General features: G+C 39.3%; 1 protein-coding gene and 1 long non-coding RNA gene across 3 annotated transcripts in view; both read left to right on the top strand.

Annotated features, from left to right (window-relative positions):
• LOC103148905 (uncharacterized) overlaps positions 1–1,867 on the top strand; it is a 3,920-nt gene extending 2,053 nt beyond the window's left edge. Inside the window, exons 2-3 of the long non-coding RNA XR_477407.2 lie at positions 1,334–1,432; positions 1,532–1,867. This is a non-coding gene — a long non-coding RNA (uncharacterized LOC103148905). The remainder of the gene's footprint in view (positions 1–1,333; positions 1,433–1,531) is intronic.
• A 3,954-nt stretch (positions 1,868–5,821) lies between these two features.
• Positions 5,822–16,054, top strand: part of lrch4 (leucine-rich repeats and calponin homology (CH) domain containing 4) — a 75,214-nt gene continuing 64,981 nt past the window's right edge. For both annotated transcript variants that reach the window (XM_007567893.2, XM_007567892.2), the window contains exon 1: positions 5,822–6,237. In XM_007567893.2, the coding sequence (XP_007567955.1) occupies positions 6,066–6,237 (172 nt within the window). In that variant the 5' untranslated portion in view covers positions 5,822–6,065. The remainder of the gene's footprint in view (positions 6,238–16,054) is intronic.

Below are 16,054 nucleotides of genomic sequence, written 5' to 3'. Positions count from 1 at the left end.
TATATAGCCAGAACACAACACAATGTTACATTTCTGAGAACTGATGAACAAGTATCTGGACAGAGTGAACAGCCAGAAAGAAGAAGAGGAGTGAGGCTGAGGAGGAAATAGTTGGGAGGGAAGCAGAAGAAGAGTCAGAAGAGGCTGAGGACATCTGCCAGTTTCCATCAGTCCAACATCAAGATATGCTTTGCGACCCACAACATGATGCTGATGGATGTCCTCCCACCCTACTGTTCATTCCTTAACCCCACTGAGGAACTTTTGGCTGCATGACGATGGAAATTAAAATGTAATGTAATTTCTACAGCACTGTACAGTTTTCCATGAGGAGATTGTTCTATGGTTCCTTTTCTACTTGTTTTGTTCTCTGCATTTCTGTCTTTTTCTTTCTGAATCACCATGGCATGGTCCGTCAATAAATTACAGCAAAAGTGTAAATGTAAATTTTGTAGTCTCTTCCCATGACTAATCAATTTGACTCTTATCTGTACATAGAGAAACTATATCAAAATAACTTATTTTGAGTCACTGATATGTTAACTGACAGAATTTTGAGAGCTGAACTAAGGATTTTGCAAGCAAACAAATGCTATTTTTTCCTGTTTCTACAAATTGTTTTGAGAAATGCACTGTTTTGTAAATGCCAACAATAACTTGAGAAATGCACCAAAAGTGACTGAGAAAAACTAACATGGCATAAATTGTCTTAAAACTATGTGTTTGTCTGTATGAAAAGTGTACACATTTACAGTTTTGTTTCTGCTAGCTTGCAGGAACTGTAACTTACATAAATGGTTGAAGACAACTTATTGGCCTTCATTAGTCTGATGGGGAGGCGCAGGGGAGGGGTGCTCTCTGGGGCAGGCGCTCAGGAGGGGATTGCTGCTCCAAGACAGAGCTTTGTATAAATGGGCGGCGCGTTGCATGAGGAAGCATTGAAGCACTACCGAATGGTTGCCATGGAGATCCGAGGTTGTCGCAAACATGTTTTCATGAGGAAATGACTCCTCATGAACATGGAATTATAACAAGATATAAAGCTCAAATCTAAACAATTGATGGTGATATACACACCAAGTAAGGGCTGTTCACTTTTTAAATGATCAACCCTTTGTTTTTGAATATTTGGGAATTTTTTTCTGTTTGACTTTCTGCATTGAGTTGTTGTTCTTGTGTCATCTATCCTGAATTACTGATCAAAAAGTAAAAAATTGTAAAGAGAAACATGTTTCTCCCAAAAGAAAGGATGGAAGGATGAAGATAGAAAATTCCCTGAAACAACAGGTCTTGTTTTTATGTTTTTTTGTCTGTGTATTTTGACTGGTTGCAGAAAGGATCACACCTGTCGACAACAAACAAAGGTTTAAGAACTACTGAATTTTCAGTCAGAAATTATCACACTGCCTGGTTGAAGTACCAGTCTCCATATGTAAGTCAACAAAGGTGAAACAAACATTTAAGCGAATGCTGAATTTATATGATATTCATGTAGTGCATCATTCTAACTTTTGCTTTGTTTGTTTTCCAGCAGAGAGGAAACACCTGCTTGACAACATGTGAGTCTCAATCTCAACCTGTGACTTGGAAGACCATAACCATGACGCACACCATCCTGAACAAAGTCTGAACTCAGTGACTTGTTACGCTCAACCCAGAGCAAGAATCCTTCTATCACCGGTTTTCCTTCTACAATAGGTTCTCTCTTATATAGACACATGCGGTTTTTTTTGTTTTTGATTTTGTTTTTTCCAGATCTCCGTAATACTGTGAGGAAACTGGACAGGAAATAGAATTGGTTCTTTTTTTTTTAACTGAATTTTTACATTGAAATTGTTTCTTTAAGTGGATTACAATAAAATGTCAATATATCATTCTGTCATACAGTCTGGCCGTGTTTTTCACTTATGTAGATATTATGCCTCAGGCAGTATGACCGTATTTACTACGGCAAAACCACATTTTCATTTTTTATTTGACCATACTTTAGGAAATACGGTATTTCACCGTATATTGGGAAATATGGTAAAATACCGGCAGCTGCAGTTGCCAGAATTTTACCGTATTTTAGCAAATACGGTAAAATACTGGCAGTTTTGGTTGCCAGAATTTTACTGTATAAAGACGACAAAGTTCTGGCAACCAAAACTGCCAGTATTTCACCGTAAATTAGTCGTCTTATTTTATTTATTTATTTTTTTAACAGTGCAGTCTCATGTCTTTTGCAGACTCTAACAAGTTACTTCCAGAATGGTCCTGCATTTGGCTCCATCCATCATCCCATCGATATTAATCATCTTCTCTGAACATGCTTAAGAAAATCAGGCCCAAACCATGATCCTGCCACCACCATGTTTGACAGTGGGGATGGTGTGTTCAGGGTGATGAGCTGTGTTGCTTTTACGCCAAACATATCGTTTTGCATTGTGGCCAAAAAGTTTGATTTTGGTTCTGACCAGAGGACCTTCTTCCACATGTTTGGTGTGTCTCCCAGGTGGCTTGTGGCAAACTTTAAATGAGACTTTTTCTGGATATCTTTGAGAAATGCCTTTCTTCTTGCCACTTTTCCATAAACGCCAGATTTGTGTAGTGTACGACTACACAACTGATTGTTGTTTTATGAACAGACTCTCCCACCTCAGCTGTAGATCTCTGCAGTTCATCCAGAGTAATCATGGGCCTCCTTGTTTGAGATGAGAGTTTGGAGGGATGGCTGGGTCTTGGTAGATTTGCAGTGGTCTGATACTCCTTCCATTTCAACATGATCGCTTGCACAGTGCTCCATGAGATGTTTAAAGTTTGGGAAATCTTTTTTGTATCCACAACAGTATCTCATACCTGCCTGCTGTGTTCCTTGGTCTTCATGATGCTCCCTGCGCTTTAAACTTAACCCTGAGACTATCACAGAGCAGGTGTATTTATATGGGGACTTGATTACACACAGGTAGGTTCTATTTATCATCATCAGTCATTTAGGACAACATTGGATCATTCAGAGATCCTCACTGAACTTCTGGAGTGGGTTTGCTGCACTGAAAGTAAAGGGACTAAATAATATTGCATGCCCCACTTTGCAGTTTTTTTTGGCCCTAGTGGCCTTTATTTGATAGTTAATTGACAGGAAAGTGGGTAATGAGAGAAGGGGGAAGACATGCAGCAAAGGTCGCCAAGGCCGGGAATCGACCCTGCGACAGCTGCGTCGAGGACTAAGGCCTCCATATGTGGGTTGTACTTAATCCCTGCACCACCACAGCACACCCCACTTTGTAGTTTTTTCTTTGTTAAAGTTTAAAATATCCAATAAATTTTGTTCCCCCTCACGATTGTGTCCCATTTGTTGATTCTTCTCAAAATAATAAAAATTTTTGATCTTTGTGTTTGAAGCCTGAAAAGCGGCAAAAGGTTGAAAGGTTCAAGGGGGCCGAATTCTTTCACCAGCCACTTTATGCAAGTCTGCTGTCCAAAATTCTAGAAATGAATAGTTTGCAAATTAATTAACACTCACAAAAAATCCCAAGGTTTTATATTCCACCATTGATAATCTGACTAACCCTAACTTTACTGATTATTCACAGACTCCAGCTGACTCTCTTTGTGAACAGTTTGCATATCTTTTCAGAGGAAAGATCGAGTCAATTAGTCATATTATTAGCAAAATACTGGTTTTAAATCTACTGAATGCTCTGGAAACACTGAATAGTTTCACTGTGATTGAGGCAGAGATGCTCAGCAAAGTTTTCTTCAAGTCAAACCAACCACCTGGCTGTCCAAAATTCCATCATCACTTTTTCATTCATTTTATAGATGTTTTGGGTATGAGATTTTAAATATTGTAAATTGCTCTCTTCAGATGGGAATCTTGCCCATCTGAAGATGGGCAAGATTTAAAAGCCCCTTCTCAAGAAGAGTAATCCTAGTATTTTTAACAATTTAAATGGTAAATTGGACACAACTTACCATTTTTATATAAAAGTTTAGAAAAGCTTGTTTTTATTCAATAAAATACTTTTTTAAATGACACTGGTATTTCAGAAAAAAAAGTATCAATCTGGTTTTAGGACGAACCACAGTACAGAGACAGCCCTTTTAAAAATTGTCAATGATTTTAGGTGTAATCTAAAATCTAGATTTTAGATTTTAGATTACATGCAAACAAATGCTATTTTGTTTGCATGTAAACAAAATACATGCAAACATGTATTTTGTTTACAAGATCTGTGTTCTACAAACACAGATCTTGTGTTTGTAGAAACACAAGATCTGTTTCTACAAAGATCTTGTGTTTGATCTAGCTTCAAACACAAGCTAGATCTTTGTGTTTGAAGCCAATAGTCCTTGTACTATTAGATCTGAGTGCCATCTTTGATACAGTGAATCACCAAATCCTTTTAAATAGATTACAGCATCTGGTTGCCCTTTCTGGTACTGTTCTTCAATTGTTCAGCTCCTATCTCACAGATAGAACTTTTATGGTTAGTATGTTCCTCACAGATTCATGATGTTAACTATGGCATCCCCCAAGGCTCTACTTTAGGTTCTTTATTTTTTAATTTATACGTTTCCACTTGTTGTAGTCATCAGGAACCATGGAATCAATTTCCAGTTATCCTGATAACACTCAGTTATACATCTTATTGTCTCGTGACGACCCCCAACCAATTCTGAGTTCACTTTTATTACGCATTTTGTTTGTTTTAACTAAGTCCAGCCAATCACTGGACTTTTTAATTGCATTTCAGACATAAAGACCTGGCACAGAACTTTCTCTAGTTCAGCCAGGACGAAACAGAAGTTTTAATCATTGGACCACAGGATCAGAAATAAATTACAATTCAAAAATTACAAACTGCATCTTATAAACCTTCAAAACAAGTCAGAAGCCTGGGCATCCTTCTTGATTCTGAGTTCACTTTTATTCTGCATTTTGTTTGTTTTAACTAAACAAATAGTTAAAACAGGATTTTATCATCTAAAAAATATAACCAGAGATCGCCCTATTCTTTCCCTTGCTTATACTGAGACTTTGATGCATGCTTTTATTTCCAGCTGCATAATCTATTGTAATGCCCTGCTTTCTGGTCTCCCTAAAAAACGTTGCACAGCCTTCAGCTGTTACAAAACTTTGCTGTTCGAGTGCTAACCTAGACAAGAAGGCAGGCTCACATCACACCTGTTTTAAAATCATTGCAATGGCTCCCAGTATGTCTCAGGATTGATTTTAAGTTTCTTTTAGTGGTTTTTAAATGTCTTAATGGTCTTGAACCATCTTAACTTGCAGAGCTGCTATTATCTTACGAAGCTCTGTGGACCCTGAGATCCTCTGGCACTGGACTATTAACACTTCCAAGAGTCAGAACACACACTTATAGTGAGGCTTCTTTCCAGTATTATGGCCCCCGTTTAAGGAACGGTCTGGCAGACAACCTGAGGGCTGCAGAAAATGTTGCTGTCTTTAAGAGCAAGCTCAAGACCCATCTTTTTAACTGTATTGTATTGGATCATTTTTGCTTAATCTGTGCATTTCCCATGCAGTTGTGTGGTTTTCCCTGTGGGGTTGGAGTGGGTAATTGTTTGATTTTGTTTGTTTTTATTGATCTGCACAGCACTTTGAGCTGCTTCCACTATGAAGGGTGCTTTATAAATAAAATTAATTGACTGATCATTTTATCTGAAAATAATCAATCATCAAATAACCTCAAAATTCTTAGGTTCAGAGAAGTAAGAGCAACAAACAGAATAATACGTTCGATTAGTTTTATAGTTAAATACTTTTATTTTGAAGTGATGGGTTTTCTCGGAGCAACGTTGTTGTGAAATGATTCAAACTTGATTCAACTTCCTGAAAGATTGACAGCTCGTGCCTCCTTTGCTCGCTGGTGAACGCGTCTCGCGTTGTGCGAAGGAAGCGAGAACAACTGACATCGACAGTCAGTTTTAGTTTTTCACTTTTAAAGAAGTTTTAAACGAGAGTGACTCGGTGTTCATTTTTTTCACGAGCCTGTGGGGTATGAGAGTGGTGTGGCCGCGGCAAGCAAAGTAAAAAAGAAGGCAGACCCGTACGTTTCATGGCTGCTGGGGATGGAGCCCAGCTGCCGGCCACAGTAGCGGCCAGTCGGAGCGTGGAGAAAGCTCTAGAGGAGGCTGCCGCAAGTGGAGCTCTCAACCTATCCAACCGAAAGCTGAAGGAGTTTCCTCGCAGCGCCAGGAACTACGACCTGTCCGACATAACCCATGCAGGTCGGTTGGTTTCGTCATCTTTTAATTAGCTTTTTTGTGTATAATTCAGAAAAAGCCAACTCTCGCTGTTATGAGAAGCGTCTTTTGTTTTGTCGCCACCTGCTTCTTTCTTCTAACGGGGAAGGAACGTCCTCCTTCAACCCTCTGCGTTGCACAATACTCTGAAAAAACTTCGCTGTTTCAGTTTCTCTCGGGATTTTAACCACTGCTTAATTGTTCAAACACAAATACCGTCTTTTTGTGTATTTCAACTTTAGTATACTGCTTTTAAGTGCAGCTTATCAATGTCAACGTAATCACTGGGGCAAAATGCGTTGCGTGTCTGGCATCGCCATTAGCATGCAGTTTCCACCAGTTTTAAAAGTTTAATAATGAAGGTTTATAGCTGGGAGACTTTATTAACGTAGTCGTTGTTTCTTTAACACGCGCTGTTAGCTTTTAAGGAGATTTTTGTGTTCTTTTAAAATAACTTCAGAGAGGATATAATGGAGGAAAAACAAGCGAGTTCCTCTTCCTGCCGAAAACAAGTGTAGAAACCCATAGAATTTGGTAGGTTACCTCTACGGTCGCCTCGGAATTCTTCTTTTCAACATCTTGTTGCTGCTTTTAAAACGGTTAGTTTTTAACCGTAGTGTCTCTACTTTTCTCGTTTTGTTTCGACAATTAGTTTCTCTAGTTTAGTTGTCAACATGACAGCCTCAAGTTGACCCTGCTTCTATCTCGTATCTTACCTCCCTGAGAAAGAAGACGGCTCAGGACACAGACGATTATGGACAACAGCATTGAGGGAAATTTTAAAGATATTCAGTGATTAATCTAAAACAAACAAACACACACACACACACACACACACACACACACAAAAAAAACTGGACAATGAATTGTGGATTTCAAATGCTGGATTTTGTGTAGTACAAAGTTTGCAAAAGAGGAAACTGAAGGAAAAGAACCCTCCAATTCAGTTTTATTGTTATTTAGGTCAATGACGTCACCAGAGGCTTAAGATTGGAGCTAATAGGCTGCTGTTAGGCAACGTGCTAAGAAACTGAAAACTGGACAGATTATGACAAGGATTCTGAAGCATTTGAATTGCATAATGTGTTTGAGCCAGAGTTCCACTCTGAGGATCTCCATACCTGGATGTATAATGTTGTGGGTGGCAAAGCAAGAGTAAACGGTGACTATGACATTAATCATCCTCTGAGTAAATGTGGTCAAACATGTTCTTTTATGTGTCGTCTGAACTTCTACCTGAATTTTGAACTTGTGTCTGGCAGCATGTTGAAGCACTGTTGCATTAATTCTGATGAATTATTTTTCTTGACTTTAGTTTATAATTTTTTAGTTGAGGCGTTGCATGTTTGGACAATTATTCCATCTGGTCCTGGATGCTGTGCACTTGGAAGAATTTTTGTTTTCTCTTACATTTTTATTTCCGGAGAGTTATTATATGTAACTGTGGCAACAGACTATTGTTTTTACAAGTGGGAGGAATTGATTAGGATCTCAAAAGCTCAAATAATACCTGAACTATGACCCAAAATCCCAGAGGAGGTGAGAAGGATCTTGGATCCAGAGTAGAGAGAGGAGAAAGAAGTTCAAAGCATCTCTTCTTTCTATCATAATGGGCAAGGATTCCAACTCCCACCTTCATATCTCTGCCTAACTATTTTCATTTTTTATTTTAAACATCTCTTTTGTTGCTCAAGAGGCCTATAGTTACTGTCTCCAGACAGAAAATGGGTGTCCTGTCTGGGGAAGACATGCAGCAAAGGCCTGAGGGTCAGGAATTGACCCCAGTAGTACGTCTTCATTGAGGACTGTACTTTGTATATTGGGTACATACCTGGTAGTTACGGCTGCTGTCTCTCAGAGAGACTCTTCCTGGGCTCCGTCTGTTCCTCCTGTATCAGAGTGCTGCTGCCAGTCTGTTCAGATTCACCAGCCTGTCTCACTGGCTGTCGGCTGAGTGGAAGGATTCAGATTTTACCTGGGACTTATATTAAAAGTCCAAATAGAAGTATTTGTACTGTGGCTTCTGGAATTCCAGGGTTTCCCCCAGAAAACTTGCTAAGCCCGGTGGTCAGGGTGCCGAGGCGGTCCACTGGTGGTCCACCGTGGTTTTGTATTAAAAGATGTTAAGTAGACAGGAAATGTAAAAATATTACTGGGTAATTATATGTTACGGGAAAACATCGCCAGTGAAATGCTATTTAATCCCACAACTAATCTTAAAAACAACAAATCAAACAATACAATTAAAATGAATATGAAGTATTTGCACTTCTGTTTAATCTGAATTAAGTCAGCGGCTCCGTAAGGCCCCCCAGTCTTCCAGGGGCCCAATAAATGCTAATATTTTAACAAAGACCACAGATAAATGTAACATTTGTTTATTGAGATTATCAATGCTGTTAAATTTGATTTAATGGTTTCAGCATACATAAATTAAAATATTTTCAATTGTTTAACATTTAAATGTAAAACTTTAAGGGGCTGGCAAGTTTACAAGATTGTTCAAAAAACAATCTTTATAGTTGGATTGTTTTATAGCACAGCCACAGTCTGATGCTATGAGTTTAATCTTTGAGTTTGAGCTCTGTTTCTTCACAAATACAAATTAGTAACTGCAATTATAACTTATTGCTTTTTAGGTTGGCCAATTAAACTACTCCCCCTGTCCCAGATTTCATTAAATCTAACAAAGAAGCTGTTAGAGGTGCTCATGGTTTTAGCAGCAAGAGGGGCCCCTAAGTCAAATTCTGCTCCAGGCCTTAAACAGCCTTGGACCGACCCTGTATAATGTACTAAATGCGCTGCACTGCGTGCAGAGATGCGCAACAAACGGGAGATTTTATTTAATGCTGGTAATGCGACTTTAGTAGCTCTTTTATTTTGTGTCTGAGTTTTCAATAAGCGTTACAGAAACTGTAAAGTAAAGCATGGCGGGCCGCCAGGCTTACAATACAATGGGGGAAACCCTGGATTTAGTATTTCTTCTTCCACATAATGAGGAATCAACTTGTGCACTTTCTTGAGATAATGATATCCTGCCAGCTTCTCTGAGCTGAGGAGGAGGCTCAGCTCAATGAGGTGTAGCAGAAAATGTGCTCTTCCTGCAGTTTCTGCTGAAGCTGTGGCATATGAGATATGGAATTTCATTTTCAATTACAGAGCCAAATATTGGATGACTCCTGTTTTCAAACTCAAGCTGCTATGACTGTTAATATAAGCTATCTTTAATATTTATACTAATGCTGGGCGAATAAATTCTCAGTTTTTTATTCCAAATTCAATTTCTAATTTTAATAACTTTTTCCCTCACTATTTTTCCTTAAAAGAAAACTCCAAATTACAGAAAATATCTTAAAAAACTTTTAAGATGTACATATTTTTCAATAATTTCTTCTGTGAGTTGACCTGAACTCAAAGTTGAAATAATGGTTGTCAAACAAGAGCATGGTTCTTGGGTAGGTTAGTATCACTCTTGGAAACGCAAGAAGTGCATTGGTGGGGAAAAAAAATCCAGATTTTCCAAAAAATACATAAAAAAAAATGTATTAAAATAATCGATAAAAACAATTCATTGCCCAGCCCTAAGTTGTGCTATGCATTGTTTTTTTTAACTCTTGACCAGCTTAGCAATTATTAATCTTCTCCAGATATCCAGATTTTAGATATTTGAACATAAGCAGACAGGATTTTTTTCTTTTCTTTTCTGTAAAATATATTTACTTCTTAAATGCAGCAGGTCTGTAAGAGGCCTGTCATTATGATGCTTTACAGAAAAAGTGTGTTTTTGTTATTTGATTGAGATAAGACAAGGCCAGCAGAAGTTTAGTAGACATCATGCCCCATCCCCAAAAGGAGCAGCTTCCCTCTGAGATCAAAGGTTCTCACACGCGCACGCACACACACACACACAAAATGGAGCCTTGGCTCGCCTCTTCCTTTGTGTTTCCTGGTAGCCCAGAGCAGAGGGAAACAAAGCTTCACCATTGTAGGAAGTGTGTACCTTGTGGACCCAGGGGCATCGTGTTGTTGCAAGCTGCTGTCTGATGAATGTTCTCAGCTCACCTTGGGGGGAAAATGCTTTCATTACTGGCTCTGTGTGGAACTGTGGGGTTTTTATTGGGGGTTTGTAATTAAAGCCTTAATGTAAACCAAATTTACATTAAAAATTGATTCTTGCATTAAGAATATGTTTGAAGCTCACTTGTATATGAAGGAATACACAAATAAGAAATATGAGTGTATTTACAATCATTTCACACTTACTCTAACCACTGGTTTCAGCCTCTTTGTGTTCATTGCTAAATAAATTTAACAATTTATTCCTAAAACATTCCATCCATCCATCCATCCATCCATCCATGCATACATGCATACTCTCTTCCGCTTCATCCGAGATCGGGCCCTGGGGGCAGCAGCTTCAGAAGGGAGGCCCAGACTTCGCTCTCCCCAGCCACTTCTTCCAGCTCCTCCGGGCGCTGGGAACCCCAAGGTGTTCCCAGGCCAGCTGAGAAACATAGTCCCTCCAGCGTGTCCTTGGTCTTCCCCGGGGCCTCCTCCCGGTGGGACGTGCCCGGAACACCTCACCAGGGAGGTGTCCAGGAGGCATCCTGACCAGATGCCTGAGCCACCTCAATTGGCTCCTCTTGATGTGAAGGAGCAGTGGCTCTACTGAGTCCTTCCCGGATGACTGAGGTTCTCATCCTATCTCTAAGGGAGAGCCCAGCCACCATGCGGAGGAAACCCATTTCGGCCACTTGTATCCGTGATCTTTTTCTTTCGGTCATGACCCAAAGCTCATGACCATAGATGAGGGTGGGAATGTAGATCGACCGGTAAATCAAGAGCTTCGCTTTTTGACTTGGCTCTCTCTTCACCACGACGGACCGGTACAGCGCCCGCTTCAACGGCAGACGCTGCGCCAATCCGCCTGTCGATCTCCCGCTCCATTCTTCCCCTCATTCGTGAACAAGATCCGAAGATACTTGATCTCCTCCACTTGGGGCAGGACACATCCCCCGATCCGGAGAAGGCACTCTACCCTTTTCCGGCTCAAGACCATGGCCTCGGATTTGGAGGCACTGATTCTCATCCTGGCCGCTTCACACTCGGTTGCGAACCGCTCCAGTGAGTGCTGCAGATCACGACTTGATGAAGCCAATAGGACCACATTATCCGCAAAAGCAGATGCGATCCTAAGGCCACCAAAACGGACCCCCTCAACACCTCGGCTGCGCCTAGAAAGAACACTCAAACCCCTCCACCACCATAAGGTGGCAGCCAAAGGAGAGCTCCTAAAAAATTGCTAAATAAATTTACCAATGAACACTAATTGATGCTTGTTATGATTCAAAGAGAGTTGGTTGTGACTGAGTTTTAGGAACTTTTTTCACTCCGTTTACAAAAATCCACAAATGCAGCTAAATTATAATGGGATGGTGAAAAGTCTGCATTTAAACATACCTCAGAAGGCAAACCTAGTATAAATTTTACAAACATAGTATAAATTTAAATTATTGACCTTAATCTTAAGAAAGGCTAAACTTGGTATTTGTTTTGAACCAGCTCATATTTAAAAAAGAAAGCACAAAGCCACCAACTATCAATTAGAGGAAAGCCAGAACCAGAATATCTCCCCCTGAGCTGCTTTTAACTATTTCATGAAGGAGATGAAGGTCAGAAATCCAGCTGTGAGCCCTGGCTCTCCATGCAGCTCTTCTTGGAATCCTCTGGCAACCAATTGTAACTGATTGATCTTTAAAACGCCTGACCTGCCGGTTCTGATTGTGGACGTTACCAATTTTTGTTTCTTTTTATTGCTAAATATAACAGTCTGTAGATAACCACACGTGCAGACGGGACCTGGTGGCCCATCTGTCAGTCAGCCCTCTCTCAAGGCAGAGCACAAGGCAATGTTCAAACTTTTGTGGAGGAAGATAAGATTGTTGGATTAGATCGGTTTCTTATGCAAATATTCACCTAAAATTAAAAGATTTGTGGCCAACTTATTAATACACCCCTATTGACAAATGATTTTAAAGTTCACACAGAAACAGTCAGTCTGGCAGCTTCAAGACATTTTCAAGCCATCTCTTGGACTCCCCCTTTACCACCTGTGTTTTCACAAAATACTTCAAGTTACCACTTGGATTCTTTCTGTATTGATTTGAAAAATGATGTCAGACTGACACAATAAGCAATAAATGGTAACACTTTATTTGAAGGGGTGTGCGTAAGACTGACATGACACTGTCGAAAACATGACATAACACCTGTCATGAACATGAAGAAGTCTTTATGAATGTTTGACAGTTGTCATGAAGTGTAATTTGGTAAATAATGACACTTAATGCAAAGTTGCTCTAAAAGTTGCATTAAAAGTCCATTAAAAATGCCAACTTTGCATTAAATTATCATAATTTACAAAATCATGCAAAGTTGGCACTTTTAATGGACTTTTAATGCAACTTTTAGAGCAACTTTGAATTAGAAGGGTCATTATTTACCGAATGACACTTCATGACAACTGTCATAAACATTCATAAAGGGTGCGTTCACACTGCAGCCTGAAGCGACTCAATTCCGATTTTTTTGACGTAATGCGACCTGTATCCGATCTTTTCATGGCAGTGTGAACAGCACAGGTCGGATTCTTTTTCGAATGTGACCCATATCCGATACGTATCCGATTCAAATGTGACCTAACGTTCAGGTCGCCTTCATCCGAACTGAACGTCACTGTTTCTCAACAAATCTCACTATTCTGCATCCTGATAAGCGCAAGTGGGAAGAAAAACAACAACCATGACGGATTATATGAGGAATAAGTTATTAATATGCTGCTAAGGCCAAACAACAACTTCAAATATGTAAGCTAAGCTCCACCGTTAGCCTCCATGTTTACTTCCGCAAACACTGAGCACTTCTTCTTTTTATGGCAGTTGGCAGAACACTTAGAACGCTAACGCTATTGCGCCCTCTACTGCGCATGCGGGACACTTTCAGGTCGTTTGCCCGTTTACACTGCAGAACGCATACAGGTCGCATTTACTGGCAGTGTGAACGGCCCCGGCAAAAAAATCAGAATTGCCAAAAAATCGGAATTGAGTCACTTCAGGCTGCAGTGTGAACGCACCCAAAGACTTCTTCATGTTCATAACAGGTGTTATGTCACATTTATGACAGTGTCATGTCAGTCTTATGCACACCCCTTCAAATAAAGTGTTGCCCAATAAATTAATCGCATGATAAATTAAAACTCGGTCATTTCCATTTGCATGGCTTATCATTTTCTCTGTTTTCTCTCCCTTTCTACCAAAAACTATATAAGTCTTCAGTTTGGTGTATTGGTTTCAATTAGCCCTTCTTTGAAGGACAATTTTGTCTACTACAGAGGCTTCATAATTGATTTTATTTGTTGTTTCTGTCGTATATTTATTTAGACTATGTAAAATGTCGTCTAGTTCCAATGTTAAATGTTGATTAGAATTTAAAGTTTATTGATCTTTGAGAATGTGTTCTTGCATTTTTCATGTCATTACCATTAACATTACATAAAAATGTTTTCAAGACAATATTATCATTTATCGCAATAACTTTTGGGACAATTTATCATCCAGCAAAATTTCTTATGGTGTTAGGTAGAGGTGTGCCGATCGATCGGCCACTGATCATAATCGTCTGATTTCCGTGAAAAAGTGTATGATCTCTAATAAGGTATTGTTAAAGCCTATAATTATGACTTACCCGTCTTCCTGCTGAAAGAGTATGACATAGGAATGACAGGTGGCTTGAGCCATCAGTTGGCTGGAAAATTTAAAGCAAAACAAGAGCACAATTTTTCTTGCCAGTAAATCACATTACACAAATGAGGTTTGAGCCTATTTTCTAGACTTATAGAATAAATGTTTGAAGGAGTTAAAATTTTAGATAAAATGTTAAGAATGTCTGTAGTACAGGAAGGCTATTAATGCCCACTAGTTCTAACTGTACATATTTTATAGTGAGTGACAGAAACAAGCAGCTAAATAAATGGGAAATGGTTAAAGTGAAGATAAATCACATTGATGCCATTAATTAGAAAAATAATGTTGCATTTTTTTTGCTCAAAGTAATGATGATAATCACACATGTTTTACCATTTTTGTCAAAAGAAAAATATTTAGCCCACTATAGATATCATAACTATCAACAGAATATGTAATTAGTGAAGTATTTAAAGCTGATGACAAAACAAAAGCTCAAAGATTTATGTCTAAATTTATGCTTTCTGTATGTGAAGTAACCAGAATATTCTCAATTTAGAAGTACTCGGGGAGCCCTACAGCATGAAGGCAGATATTACTGTATATTAGTTCCTATTTTATTACCAGAGGTGCTGGGCACAGCAGACATTTAAAGAGAAGTTTTGTTTGTCCAGCATACAGGGAGTGGGAACATTTGCTACATGGGATCATGTAGCAACTGTGGTGACAAAATATATTTTGTCACCACTATATGAGTGCGGGAATGCCAGAGACTTGTGTTGTTTAGAACAGATTGGGTTTTGGACAGCCACATGCTTTACTCACCACATCTGAGAGGCCCCAACAGCTGACGTGGGTGAATAATGAGGAGGGTGTGGAAGGGGGAGAAAGGTCTTTGTCATGTTTGTTTGTTTTCTTATTAAACTCAGGCTGCAAAAACTCCATTGTTTTTGTATTCTTTGTGTTTCTTTTTATAATTGAAGGCTGCCTTTTATTAGAGCTAAATAAATAATGTCATCTGATCAGAAACCGGATGGATGTTGGTCCTGCATTAGAACCTACTGTAATACAACCGTCAGTCTGGCTCATGGCTTAACAGCTTGTATCAGACTTACTGATACTGCTGCTTATGCAGTTCAGTGCCTTTTGTTGTCATGCAAATTTTTAACAAACATTTAAAATGTTGCAAGAAAAAGAAAAAGCGAAGTAGATGTGTTTCCATCTACTGGATTTTACTCCGTAGCAGTCCTCCCCTACATGCTGATAGGAACTTTAATTGTCAGCTTGTTTTGGCTTCTGCCTGAAATATTAACCACTTGAGGAAACTCGTCATTGTAGGTCAGTGTTTCCCAACCGGTCAGCGTTTCCCAACCCTGGTCCTCAAGGCACACTGCCCTGCATGTGTTAGGTATTTCCTTGCTGAAGCAAGTCCAGCTGATTTCAAATGATGACTGATTAACAGGCGTTTGTTGAACTGCAATCAGTTGAATCAGGCACATTAAAGCAGGGAAACCTCTAAAACATGTAGGACAGTGTGCCTTGAGGACCAGGGTTGGGAAACACTGCTGTAGGTTGATGAACTCCAAGTTGTTTGCAAATGACAATAAAAACCTGGATCAGTGAACAGCAGTTACATTTCTAAAATGTATAATATAATTTAGGGCTGTTGTAAAAGAATATTTTTGTAATCGAGTACTCTATTGAATATTTTTACGATTATCCGAGGAATCTCTCTCTCTCTCTGTTTTTGTTTAAAAAATATTTGAAATAGTTTTTTCAATAGTACACCGGTAACTTTGGACTGCATTTGTCTTTGCAGAGCAGAATTATTCCTGAAAGATGGGTTTATAGTTGATGCATTGAACAAGGCATGAAACTGGCAGCGCACACCAATCACACCGCTGCGCCTCTGCACTTTGGCCGACTAGCGTGCTGTTGCGGCTGAATCTCTCAAGGGTTTGCGCCCTTCCTTTCACTTAAACCGGATAATATTGAAGGTGTTCTAACAGAAAGGCTTCACTGTATGAGGATTTATATTAGTTAATTATATTAACTGTGAC

Source organism: Poecilia formosa, unplaced genomic scaffold, assembly GCF_000485575.1.
Source record: "Poecilia formosa unplaced genomic scaffold, Poecilia_formosa-5.1.2 Scaffold214, whole genome shotgun sequence".
NCBI lineage: Eukaryota > Metazoa > Chordata > Actinopteri > Cyprinodontiformes > Poeciliidae > Poecilia > Poecilia formosa.
Note: the sequence above shows the minus strand (reverse complement) of the source record. Positions and strands in the feature narration are given on the sequence as shown.